Below are 13,912 nucleotides of genomic sequence, written 5' to 3' on the forward strand. Positions count from 1 at the left end.
ACGCCTAAACGAACCATCATCTCCACGTGTATGTCTACGCCTAAACGAACCATCATCTCCGCGTGTATGTCTACGCCTAAACGAACCATCATCTCCACGTGTATGTCTACGCCTAAACGAACCATCATCTCCGCGTGTATGTCTACGCCTAAACGAACCATCATCTCCACGTGTATGTCTACGCCTAAACGAACCATCATCTCCGCGTGTATGTCTACGCCTAAACGAACCATCATCTCCGCGTGTATGTCTACGCCTAAACGAACCATCAACTCCACGTGTATGTTTACGCCTAAACGAACCATCATCTCCACGTGTATGTCTACGCCTAAACGAACCATCATCTCCACGTGTATGTCTACACCTAAACGAACCATCATCTCCGCGTGTATGTCTACGCCTAAACGAACCATCATCTCCGCGTGTATGTCTACGCCTAAACGAACCATCATCTCCGTGTGTATGTCTACGCCTAAACGAACCATCATCTCCACGTATATGTCTACGCCTAAACGAACCATCATCTCCGCGTGTATGTCTACGCCTAAACGAACCATCATCTCCACGTATGTCTACGCCTAAACGAACCATCATCTCCACGTATATGTCTACGCCTAAACGAACCATCATCTCCACGTATATGTCTACGCCTAAACGAACCATCATCTCAGCGTGTATGTCTACGCCTAAACGAACCATCATCTCCACGTGTATGTCTACTCCTAAACGAACCATCATCTCCGCGTGTATGTCTACGCCTAAACGAACCATCATCTCCACGTGTATGTCTACGCCTAAACGAACCATCATCTCCGCGTGTATGTCTACGCCTAAACGAACCATCATCTCCACGTGTATGTCTACGCCTAAACGAACCATCATCTCCACGTGTATGTCTACGCCTAAACGAACCATCATCTCCGCGTGTATGTCTACGCCTAAACGAACCATCATCTCCGCGTGTATGTCTACGCCTAAACGAACCATCATCTCCGCGTGTATGTCTACGCCTAAACGAACCATCATCTCCTCGTGTATGTCTACGCCTAAACGAACCATCATCTCCACGTGTATGTCTACGCCTAAACGAACCATCATCTCCACGTGTATGTCTACGCCTAAACGAACCATCATCTCCGCGTGTATGTCTACGCCTAAACTAACCATCATCTATTCGTGTATGTCTACGCCTAAACTAACCATCATCTCCACGTGTATGTCTACGCCTAAACGAACCATCATCTCCACGTGTATGTCTACGCCTAAACGAACTATCATCTCCGCGTGTATGTCTACGCCTAAACGAACCATCATCTCCGCGTGTATGTCTACGTCTAAACGAACCATCATCTCTGCGTGTCTGTCTACGCCTAAACGAACCATCATCTCCACGTGTATGTCTACGCCTAAACGAACCATCATCTCCGCGTGTATGTCTACGCCTAAACGAACCATCATCTCTGCGTGTATGTCTACGCCTAAACGAACCATCATCTCCGCGTGTATGTCTACGCCTAAACGAACCATCATCTCCACGTGTATGTCTACGCCTAAACGAACCATCATCTCTTCGTGTACGTCTACGCCTAAACGAACCATCATCTCCGCGTGTATGTCTACGCCTAAACGAACCATCATCTCCACGTGTATGTCTACGCCTAAACGAACCATCATCTCTTCGTGTACGTCTACGCCTAAACGAACCATCATCTCCACGTGTATGTCTACGCCTAAACGAACCATCATCTCCACGTGCATGTCTACGCCTAAACGAACCATCATCTCCACGTGTATGTCTATGCCTAAACGAACCATCATCTCCACGTGTATGTCTACACCTAAACGAACCATCATCTCTTCGTGTATGTCTACGCCTAAACGAACCATCATCTCCACGTGTATGTCTACGCCTAAACGAACCATCATCTCCGCGTGTATGTCTACGCCTAAACGAACCATCATCTCCCCGTGTATGTCTACGCCTAAACGAACCATCATCTCCGCGTGTATGTCTACGCCTAAACGAACTATCATCTCCGCGTGTATGTCTACGCCTAAACGAACCATCATCTCAGCGTGTATGTCTACGCCTAAACGAACCATCATCTCCACGTGTATGTCTACGCCTAAACGAACCATCATCTCCACGTGTATGTCTACGCCTAAACGAACCATCATCTCTTCGTGTACATCTACTCCTAAACGAACCATCATCTCCACGTGTATGTCTACGCCTAAACGAACCATCATCTCCACGTGTATGTCTACGCCTAAACGAACAATCATCTCCACGTGTATGTCTACACCTAAACTAACCATCATCTCTTCGTGTATGTCTACGCCTAAACGAACCATCATCTCCACGTGTATGTCTACGCCTAAACGAACCATCATCTCAGCGTGTATGTCTACGCCTAAACGAACCATCATCTCCACGTGTATGTCTACGCCTAAACGAACCATCATCTCTTCGTGTACATCTACACCTAAACGAACCATCATCTCCACGTGTATGTCTACACCTAAACGAACCATCATCTCCACGTGTATGTCTACGCCTAAACGAACCATCATCTCCACGTGTATGTCTACGCCTAAACGAACCATCATCTCCACGTGTATGTCTACACCTAAACTAACCATCATCTCTTCGTGTACGTCTACGCCTAAACGAACCATCATCTCCACGTGTATGTCTACGCCTAAACGAACCATCATCTCCACGTGTATGTCTACGCCTAAACGAACCATCATCTCTGCGTGTATGTCTACGCCTAAACGAACCATCATCTCCACGTGTATGTCTACGCCTAAACGAACCATCATCTCTGCGTGTATGTCTACGCCTAAACGAACCATCATCTCCACGTGTATGTCTACGCCTAAACGAACCATCATCTCTTCGTGTACATCTACACCTAAACGAACCATCATCTCCACGTGTATGTCTACGCCTAAACGAACCATCATCTCCACGTGTATGTCTACGCCTAAACGAACCATCATCTCCACGTGTATGTCTACACCTAAACGAACCATCATCTCTTCGTGTACGTCTACGCCTAAACGAACCATCATCTCCACGTGTATGTCTACGCCTAAACGAACCATCATCTCCACGTGTATGTCTACGCCTAAACGAACCATCATCTCCGCGTGTATGTCTACGTCATGTGATTCCGCCAACCTAATCTCACAGAATTAATATTATAGCCTAATTTCATATTTTGGATCAACTAACTCCACTCCTACCCTGAATCTACCCACTCTCAACAATATAAAACACGTAACAGGCAAATAAATGTACCGTCACATGTATTTATTTCAAAAACAGACCAAAAAACAGTATAGAAGTATTAAGTCATGTTGCATTCCAAGTCTTCTGAAGTCATATGATATCTTCATGTGAAGAACAGAGTTGATCTTAATGTTTTAGTCGTTGTAATGATGATCGTATCTCTTTGTGTACAGAACACACACGCACTTGTTAATATTTGTCATTCAAATGATACACACGACTCTTTGGAATGACGCAATCGGTCACGAGACACACAAGAGCCAATGATGTCAAACCTGACGTGACGTTACTTCCGGCGGCAATATTTGAAATGTGTTAAACTTCGGCGGATGGACTCGACGTTCTGATCGCTTTTGGGGATTTTCTTCACACAATTCAATCGTTTGTCCTCTGAACACTTGGAGTATTTGTACTTTCTGAATAAATTGTGCCTGCAGTCGTATCTGCCTGTTATATCCTGTGTTTTATAATACACAAATGGGTAGGTTTAGGGAAGAGTTTGAGATACGCGTTCAAAATGTGTCTGAATATGTGTGTGTGTGTGTCCACAAGGTAAATGGATTTATAAACATACTAAATTATGTGTTTTTAAAAATGTAAAAATGAAGAATGTTTTTTTGTGATGGGTAGGTTTATGGGCGGTGTGTGTGTTTGTGTTAAAAAGCGATTATGCGTCTTGCCAAAATGGCATACGAATTGGCGTGTCATACAAACGCCATTTCATGAGATCAGTCTGGAATATTAGTGTGTGTGAAAGAGCACAGTATGCAACAAAAATTTCCCATGACCTCACTGTGCTGCAGGTTTCGTTAAAGGGTAACTAAACCCCTGTTCACAGCCTAACTCCACCCACTGGCAATATTTGAAAAATGCTGGAAAAGTAGGCAGAGCCCAGCGGAGACAGAGGGGACGCACTGAGGGCGGGGCAGTGGGCGTGCGCCTGAGACCGGCAGTGACGGATTGATTGAAAGCTGTCAGACTCGCAAAGATGAGAATGACTGGAGTGACGCCAGTAGTTTTGTAACAGATTGGTCGTTTGAAGTAGAGGAAGGGTGAATTGTCTGTAGACACAGGGCCAGAACCTTATCAATCGAGCCGCTGGCTCAAGTCGCATTAACTCCTGATGCCAAGGGCGTAGTAGTGAGCCGTTGGAAGAACCAACATACGCCATGATGGCCAACAATGTTCAATGGGATAATTCTACTGCAGTAGCTTCCGGTCAACCTTAAGCATTCATATTTTATACACCCCATATTGTAGAATTAAAACACTTTATATCCAAATGTCAAAACATTTACTGGAATCAATGAGCAGCACTAAAAAAGCCCAAGTCTTGCAGATCATTAACCAAAAATAGTTGTTCAAGGGTTTAGTTACTTCTAAATCCAATATAGAAGGCACAACATTGTGTCTGCAAATCCAGCACCTGAGACTTGTTTACAAACGATTCTGCAGTGAAATGAAGCGAACACACAAACGGTCTCCCCCAAGTATCACACATTCCTCATATTAGGATCCGAAGGAAGCTTATGCAGCGACTGTGTTCTTCCACAATATCTTGCTATCTTCTTCGGCATGTTTATTGCTGCTGGCTAGTGATCCGAACAGCTCCATGAGTAGGTGGGCGGGGCTACTGAATTACACGTACTTATTATTCTGTAGAGGCGGTGTTTCGTCAGTCGATGACGTCAAGATGCTCATACGATCGTTTTCTGGGCCGGGTCTCTACAAAAGCTTTTCTTTGACTAACAACAAAGTTTTCAGCTCTGAAACTTACAGGATATTCTTATATTACCATGACCTTTTATATAATCACAGGCTCAAGGGAAAGTTGATTTCTCAATTCATCACCCCTTTGAGAAATGTCAAGACAAACACAAACCTGCACTCCAGTCACCAGGCATAGAAAAGGTACATCCAGCTGTGCACTCCGTCTGCCCATAACCCTCAAATATCTGAAATCACATTAAACAAACCCTGGTGAAAATATCATCAACAAAACATCCTTTTAGATAAGGTTTTTTTATTTTATTTCAGTAACAGGATCCAAAACTACATTTTCAAACATGAACTAACAATGAAAAATACTTCCAAGCATTTATTAATCTTAGTTTATATTAATTTTGATATTTCTAGTACATTTTTAAAATCAAAAGTTTTGTCTGTTATATATTTAATAAACCTGATCAAACATAAACTAACAATGAACAACTGTATTTTAATAACTAAAGTTAACAAAACGTATTTTCTTATTCTTATTGGGATCTTATTGTAAAGTGTTACCAATGTTTCTATTTAGCTTTGTTTTATGTCCGTTTTAGTTTTAGTCATTTTAATATTTTAACTTTATTTCAGTTAGTTGCCATGGAAACATTTAAAATATTTGTTTACATGTTTTATCTAATATTTACATTGTAATTAATTTCCGATTTATTTTAGGGGTAGATGTAGGAAGGCTTTATTGTCCTTATTGTGTGATTGTTTTTTTTGTTTTTTTACATAATACATGTGTGTATGTTTTATAATTATTATGTATATATAAATACACATACATACAACACATTTTTCTTAAATACAGGGAGTGCAGAATTATTAGGCAAGTTGTATTTTTGAGGATTAATTTTATTATTGAACAACAACCATGTTCTCAATGAACACAAAAAACTCATTAATATCAAAGCTGAATATTTTTGGAAGTTTTAGTTTTTAGTTTTAGCTCTTTTAGGGGTATATCTGTGTGTGCAGGTGACTATTAATGTGCATAATTATCAGGCAACTTAACAAAAAACAAATTTATACCCATTTCAATTATTTATTTTAACATTCACAAATATACATTTCTGACATTCAAAAACCAAACAAAAACAAATCAGTGACCAATATAGCCACCTTTCTTTGCAAGGACATTCAAAAGCCTGCCATCCATGGATTCTGTCAGTGTTTTGATCTGTTCACCATCAACATTGCGTGCAGCAGCAACCACAGCCTCCCAGACACTGTTCAGAGAGGTGTACTGTTTTCCCTCCTTGTAAATCGCACATTTGATGATGGACCACAGGTTCTCAATTGGGTTCAGATCAGGTGAACAAGGAGGCCATATCATTAGATTTTCTTCTTTTATACCCTTTCTTGCCAGCCACGCTGTGGCTGGAGCATTGTACGCTTGGACGCGTGTGATGGAGCATTGTCCTGCATGAAAACCATGTTTTTCTTGAAGGATTTCTTGAAGACTTCTTCCTGTACCACTGCTTGAAGAAGGTGTCTTCCAGAAACTGGCAGTAGGACTGGGAGTTGAGCTTGACTCCATCCTCAACCCGAAAAGGCCCCACAAGCTCATCTTTGATGATACCAGCCCAAACCAGTACTCCACCTCCACCTTGCTGGCGTCTGAGTCGGACTGGAGCTCTCTGCCCTTTACCAATCCAGCCACGGGCCCATCCATCTGGCCAATCAAGACTCACTCTCATTTCATCAGTCCATAAAACCTTAGAAAAATCAGTCTTGAGATATTTCTTGGCCCAGTCTTGATGTTTCAGCTTGTGTGTCTTGTTCAGTGGTGGTCGACTTTCTGCCTTTCTTACCTTGGCCATGTCTCTGAGTATTGCACACCTTGTGCTTTTGGGCACTCCAGTGATGTTGCAGCTCTGAAATATGGCCAAACTGGTGGCAAGTGGCATCTTGGCAGCTGCACGCTTGACTTTTCTCAGTTCACGGGCAGTTATTTTTCGCCTTGGTTTTTCCACACGCTTCTTGCGACCCTGTTGACTATTTTGAATGAAACGCTTGATTGTTCGATGATCACGCTTCAGAAGCTTGGCTATTTTAAGACTGCTGCATCCCTCTGCAATATATCTCACTATTTTTGACTTTTCTGAGCCTGTCAAGTCCTTCTTTTGACCCATTTTGCCAAAGGAAAGGAAGTTGCCTAATAATTATGCACACCTGATATAGGGTGTTGATGTCATTAGACCACACCCCTTCTCATTACAGAGATGCACATCACCTAAAATGCTTAATTGGTAGTAGGCTTTCCAGCCTATACAGCTTGGAGTAAGACAACATGCATAACGAGGATGATGTGGTCAAAATACTCATTTGCCTAATAATTCTGCACTCCTTGTACATACATGCATGTGTGTGTGTATATATATCAGAAAATTAGGACTATCTTCCTAATATTGTGTTGTCCCCCTTTTACTTTCAAAACAGCCCTGACCCGACGAGGCATGGGCACCACTAGACCCCTGAAGGTGTGCTGTGTTATCTGGCACCAAGATTTAAGAAGCAGATCCTTTAAGTCCAGTAAGTTGTGAGGAGAGGCCTCGAAATTGTTTGTTCACCACATCCCACAGATGCTCGATTGGATTGAGATCTGGGCAATTTAGAGGACAAGTCAAAACCTCAAACTCATTGTGCTCCTCAAACCATTCCATTTTTGCTTTGTGGCAGGAGCATTATCCTGCTGAAAGAGCCACAGCCACCAGGGAATACTGTTTCCATGAAAGGGTGAACATGGTCTGCAACAATGCTTAGGTAGGGGGTACGTGTCAAAGTAACATCCACATGGATGGCAGGACCCAAGGTTCATGACATTCATCACTTTAAAATGAGTGATTACTCTGCATTTGTGTCCAAGAACTCAACACTGCTGTGCAGAACACACTTTAATATTTAACCATTTGACAGGGCTAATATTAATATATAGTACTTTCATTAGAAGAAAATACTTTTTTATACATTTTAAGTGAAGACTCTCACCAGACAGCCGAGGGTGGCCCTGAGGAAGGAAAGGACAGTTGGAGAGATTGGTGCAGACGCAGTGAGGATGAATCGCAGGTTTCCACCCAGAGTGGCCTACAGGGAGAGAGGAGAGAGAGAGAGAGAGAGAGAGAGAGAGAGAGAGAGAGAGAGAGAGAGAGAGAGAGAGAGAGAGAGAGAGAGAGAGAGAGAGAGAGATGAATGTAAGGACATTATATATCCACAGAGGGATGTTCCAATCTCTTTTCATCAATCTTTCAATCGCTGGAGTGTTCAGTTATCGATTCGGTTGTTAAGAGACGTACCTGTATCTTATTGAAGATCAGTCGGTCCCACAGGCTGTTGTTCCTCACGACTCCACTACTCAGTTCTGCCTGTTTCCTCCTCACGGCGTAATGAAGAATGGCCCTTCTCAACGGAGACGTAACCGAGCCCAGAATCTACACGCACAAATGACATCCATCACTTTAAAATGAGTGATTACTCTCCATTTGTGTCCAAGAACTCAACACTGCTGTGCAGAACACACTTTATCATAGATGCGGTTGAGTAATCGAGGGACCACGGGGAAGAAGGTAGGCTTCAGGGTTTTTATGTCATCCATCAGCAGAGTGATGTCACCCTGGTAAAAACCAACCCTTGCTCCGTGACAAAACATTGACACCTGATGAACAGAGAAACAGTACACAATAACATAGAGAACAAAACAAACCAAACAAAAACAGACCAATATAAAAGGACATATTCAAACATACAATAGGTTTTACAAACCCAATTCCAACAACGTTGGGACACTGTATAAATTGTGAATAAAAACACAATGCAATGATGTGGAAGTTTCAAATTTCAATATTTTATTCAGAATACACAACATAGATGACATACGAAATGTTTAAATTGAGAAAATATATAATTTTAAGGGAAAAATACATTGATTTTAAATTTCATTGCATCATCAGCATCTCAAAAACGTTGGGACAAGGCCATGTTTACCACTGTGTGGCATCCCTTCTTTATTTTTATAAACAGTCTGCAAACGTCTGGGGACTGAGTAGACAAGTTGCTCAAGTTTATAAATATGATTGTGACCCATTCTTGTCTAATACAGGCTTCTAGTTGCTCTACTGTCTTAGGTTTTCTTTGTCGCATCTTCCTCTTTATGATGCACCAAATGTTTTCTATGGGTGAAAGATCTGGACTGCAGGCTAGCCATTTCAGTTCCCAGATCCTTCTTCTACGCAGTTATGATGTTGTAATTGATGCAGGATGTGGTCTGGCTTTGTCAAAGTCTTCCCTGAAAGAGACGACGTCTGGATGGGAGCATATGTTGTTCTAGAACTTGGATATAACTTTCAGCATTAATAGTACATTTTCAGATGTGTAAGCTGCCCATGCCACACACGTTCATGCAACCCCATACCATCAGAGATGCAGGCTTCTGAACTGAGTGCTGAGAACAACTTGGGTTGTCCTTGTCCTCTTTAGTGCGGATGACATGGCGTCCCAGTTTTCCAAAAAGAACTTCAAATTTTGATTCATCTGAACACAGAACAGTTTTCCACTTTGCCACAGTTAAATTAGCCTTGGCCCAGAGAAAAGGCCTGCGCTTCTGGATCATGTTTAGATATGGCTTCTTTTTTTGACCTAAAGAGTTTTAGCCAGCAACGGTGAATGGCACTGTGGATTGTGTTCACTGACAAGTTTTCTGGAAGTATTCCTGAGCCCATGTTTTTGATTTCCATTACAGTAGCATTCCTGTGTGTGATGCAGTGCCGTCTAAGGGCCCAAAGATCACGGGCATCCAGTATGGGTTTCCAGCCTTGACCCTTACACACAGAGATTGTTCCAGATTCTCTGAATCTTTGGATGATATTATGCACTGCACTGTCAATGATGAAAACTCAAACTCAAAGCAATTTGTCTCTGAGAAACTCCTTTCTGATATTGCTCCACTATTTTTCGCTGCAGCATTGGGGGAATTGGTGATCCTCTGCCCATCTTGACTTCTGAGAGACACTGCCACTCTGAGAGGCTCTTTTTATACCCAATCATGTTGCCAATTGGCCTAATAAGTTGCAAATTGGTCCTCCAGCTGGTTCTTATATGTACATTTAACTTTTCCAGCCTCTTACTGCTATATTTCCCAACTTTTGTGGAATGTGTAGCTTTTATGAAATCCAAAATGAGGCAATATTTGGCATGACATTTCATGTCTCACTTTCAACATTTGATATGTCATCTATATTCTATTGTGAATAAAATATAAGTTTATGAGATTTGTAAAAAATTGCATTACCGTATTTTCCGGACTATAAGTCGCTCCGGAGTCGCATCAGTCAAAAAATGCATCATGACGCGGAAAAAAACATATATAAGTCGCACTGGACTATAAGTCGCATTAGGGCAGAGCTGGAGCCGCGCGCATGCGAGCACGCGAGCACCCGCGCGCGCATGCGAGCACCTGCTCGCGTGCACTCGCTCGTGCCCGCTTCACTGCATAACCCGAGCAGAAGAAAGAAAGTTTGAAGTGAGTGAGAAACTTGTAAGGGACTGGCGAAAAGCAGAGGTTACTTTAACTGTGATGAAGAAGAAAAAGAAATCTACTTGCGGACTGTAAGCAAGATGGCCAGAGCTGAAGGAACAAGTCCACAGACGATTGAACTCTCTGCCGGGAGAGGCGCAGCCGCGCGAGACGAACGCTGTGAGACTCGTTCTCCGCTGCATATTTTACAACATGCTGTTTGTGTTTTGCAGAATAACATTTTCTTTATGGGGGCATTTTGTTTGTGTTCAGTCTTTCTAAGTTGTTGTCTATAAGTAAATATTAGGCTACAGGAGCAGCATAGAGCGCATTCTCGCGGCTATATGTTTATTCTTGTCAGTCAGTATGAATTAAATTTGATATATAAGTCGCACCTGACTATAAGTCGCAGGACCAGCCAAACTATGAAAAAAAGTGCGACTTATAGTCCGGAGAATACGGTACTTTTTTTTATTCACAATTTGTACAGTGTCCCAACTTTTTTGGAATTGGGTTTGCAAATAAAACAAATAACATCTATATATCTGGGTTAATGTTAATTTATACATTACCGGTCAAAAGTTTGGAATAATTCTGTTATAATTAATAATGCAAAGCTGAATTTTCAGAATCATTACTTTAGTCTTCAGTGCCACGTGATCCTTCAGAAATCATTCTAATATGATGATTTCATACTCCGATATTTCTTTATTATTATAAATGTTAAAAACAGTTGTGCTGCTTCATATTTTTAATATTATTAATTTTTAAGTAAAATTTTAAATAAAAGAAAAAATAAAGAAATTGAATTTTCAGCAAGGATTATTACATTTATCAAATGTAATGATTGATTAAATGCATTAAAAATGTATCAAAGGTGACATTAAACATTTATAATGTCACAAAATATTTATATTTCAAATAAATGCTGTTCTTTTGAAATTTCTAATTATAAAATAATCATAAAAAAATATATATAGTTTGTTTCCACAAATTTAAAAAAGTAACAAAAACATAATGAATAATTGATCATCAATAATAATTGATAATTGAGCTGCAAATCATCATATTAGAATGATTTTTTGAAGGATTGTGTGACTGAAGACTGGAGTAATGATGCTTAAAATTCAGCTTTGATTACAGGAATAAATTATATTAAAAGTTTTTACTGTATTTTTGATTAAATAAAACCTTATTAGAAACTAGTAACAAGTAGTGTTAATATACTATTCATGTTTATTTGTACTACATTAAACATTGCTTTATAAAATCATTTAGGACAAAAAAATTAAGTAAAACCTCAATGATCTTGTTTAAGTACACTAAAATAATGTCCCTGACCTTATTATACACCAGAGAATTTTATTCTTAAGACAAAAGTCACGTTTCATCAAAATCTACTTTCACCAAGACTTTTCAGATGACAGTCATATAAAACAATCCTTTATTATTATTATATTATTTCCAGAAAGGAAAACTACATTTCAAATAATTACATTATACTATATTATAATTATTATCATTACTATTATTCACGAGTTTGTGTGCCCATATAATCTTAGTGAAAGTGGAAAACAGATTTGGCTCCGATTGCCCCCCTATAACAGGCAAATTGAATGAATAAAATAATGAATGAATGAGTCATTTATATAGCGCTTTCATATGTACTACTGTACACCCAAAGCTCTTTACACTCATGTCAGGGATCTCTCCTCAACCACCACCAGTGTGGTGTACAAAATTGTACAAAATGAGGAGCAGGGGAGGAAGAGGGATGCTGCAGGGACTAAAAAGGGGAAGAGGTAAGCTGCTGGTTTTATACCTTGGTATTAATTGAAAGATTAGATGGGCGTACTCCTCCCGAAATTACGTTTATTAACTTCACCTTTTCAGAAAGGGTGACATTAAATTAGTGAGGGCTTACCTGTATCATACGCTCAAACATGTGGGCGAGTGGCAGATAGGAGATGGACACATCCTCTTGACGAATCACAAAGAAGCCCTGGTTGTGTGTGTGTGTGTGTGCATACAAAACAATATGACATGAATAAGATAAAATAGCAATAAACGTGGTGATTAGATAAGCTGATAAGATTTAACTGGATATCAATTCTGCATTTTCACTGGCATTTTCCCATGCAGAGTCTCATAAGGCAGTCATTTTAAGAAGCAGCTCATTTCTACAGAGATAATTTCCCCATTTTAACACACAACCTGCAGAATACAGGAACAAAGAGCTTTAAAAACAAGACTTGAAAGAGAATGAGGTCTCATGGGAAACACAAGGTCTATATTAAAGAAAAGAAGAAAAAACAGAAGGAAGGAAGAGGAACAGGACAAGATAAGATGAAAGCTGCGGAGAGATGGCGTTTAGGAGGGGAAATGTCACGAGTTGAAGGATAAGAAAGCAAAGAAAGCAGACATACAGGAAGCTCAGATCTCTCTGAACTGACCTCAAGGATCTTGATGACAGAGGAGGTGTTGGAGGCGATGTTGCCGTGAGTTATCATGGCTCCTTTAGGCTTTCCTACATGAAACAAACGCATCTAAACCCTTAGAAACTAAACATCATGGTTAGGGCTGCACGATTACGGTTAAATTGAGAATACATTTTTCTTTGTTTCAAATAGAGATCACGATTCTCCCACGATTCTGAACAGACAACTAAATAAAATAATGTAATTTACTCGAGTTTCTGAAAAAATGTTATTTTCTGCAGTCTATTTAAAATCTTTAATTAATCTGAATGAATTATATAAAAATCGGTTTGAATGAATGATTCAACAAGTCCTTGAAAATACTTCACGTGTGTCATTACTGATGAATCTGTGTTTTTGAATAAGTCTCTCTTAAAGGGTTAGTTCACCCAGAAATGAAATTGATGTCATTAATGACTCACCCTAATGTCGCTCCACACCCGTAAGACCTCCGTTCATCTTCAGAACACAGTTTAAGATATTTTATATTTAATCTGACAGCGTATCTAAGTGTATGCACACTGTACTGTCCATGTCCAGAAAGGGAATAAAAACATCATCAAAGTAGTCCATATGAGACATCAGTTAGTTCATTAGAATCTCTTCTAATTCTAATCTCTTTGGGGCGGCAGTGGCTCAGTGGTTCATGTAGGTTGTCTACAAACCAGAAGGTTGGTGGTTCAATCCCCGGTTCCACCTGACCAAGTGTCGAAGTGTCCATGAGCAAGACACCTAACCCCAGCTGCTCCCGATGAGCTGGATGGAGCCTTACATGGCTGACATCGCCGTCGGTGTATGAATGGGTGAATGTGAGGCAAAATGTAAAGCGCTTTGGATAAAAGCGCTATATAAATGCAG

The 13,912-nt window shown here is 40.5% G+C and overlaps 1 protein-coding gene across 1 annotated transcript in view; it reads right to left on the reverse strand.

Moving 5' to 3' along the window:
- The window catches only part of acsl2 (acyl-CoA synthetase long chain family member 2), a 72,176-nt gene that overhangs the window by 12,723 nt on the left and 45,541 nt on the right, over positions 1 to 13,912 (reverse strand). The window contains exons 10-15 of the mRNA XM_067413037.1: positions 13,031 to 13,104; positions 12,502 to 12,579; positions 8,586 to 8,720; positions 8,362 to 8,496; positions 8,057 to 8,152; positions 5,181 to 5,253 (exon numbers count right to left, since the gene is read on the reverse strand). Coding sequence (XP_067269138.1) covers positions 5,181 to 5,253; positions 8,057 to 8,152; positions 8,362 to 8,496; positions 8,586 to 8,720; positions 12,502 to 12,579; positions 13,031 to 13,104 — 591 coding nt within the window. The remainder of the gene's footprint in view (positions 1 to 5,180; positions 5,254 to 8,056; positions 8,153 to 8,361; positions 8,497 to 8,585; positions 8,721 to 12,501; positions 12,580 to 13,030; positions 13,105 to 13,912) is intronic.

Source organism: Pseudorasbora parva, chromosome 13 (genome assembly GCF_024679245.1).
Source record: "Pseudorasbora parva isolate DD20220531a chromosome 13, ASM2467924v1, whole genome shotgun sequence".
Lineage (NCBI taxonomy): Eukaryota > Metazoa > Chordata > Actinopteri > Cypriniformes > Gobionidae > Pseudorasbora > Pseudorasbora parva.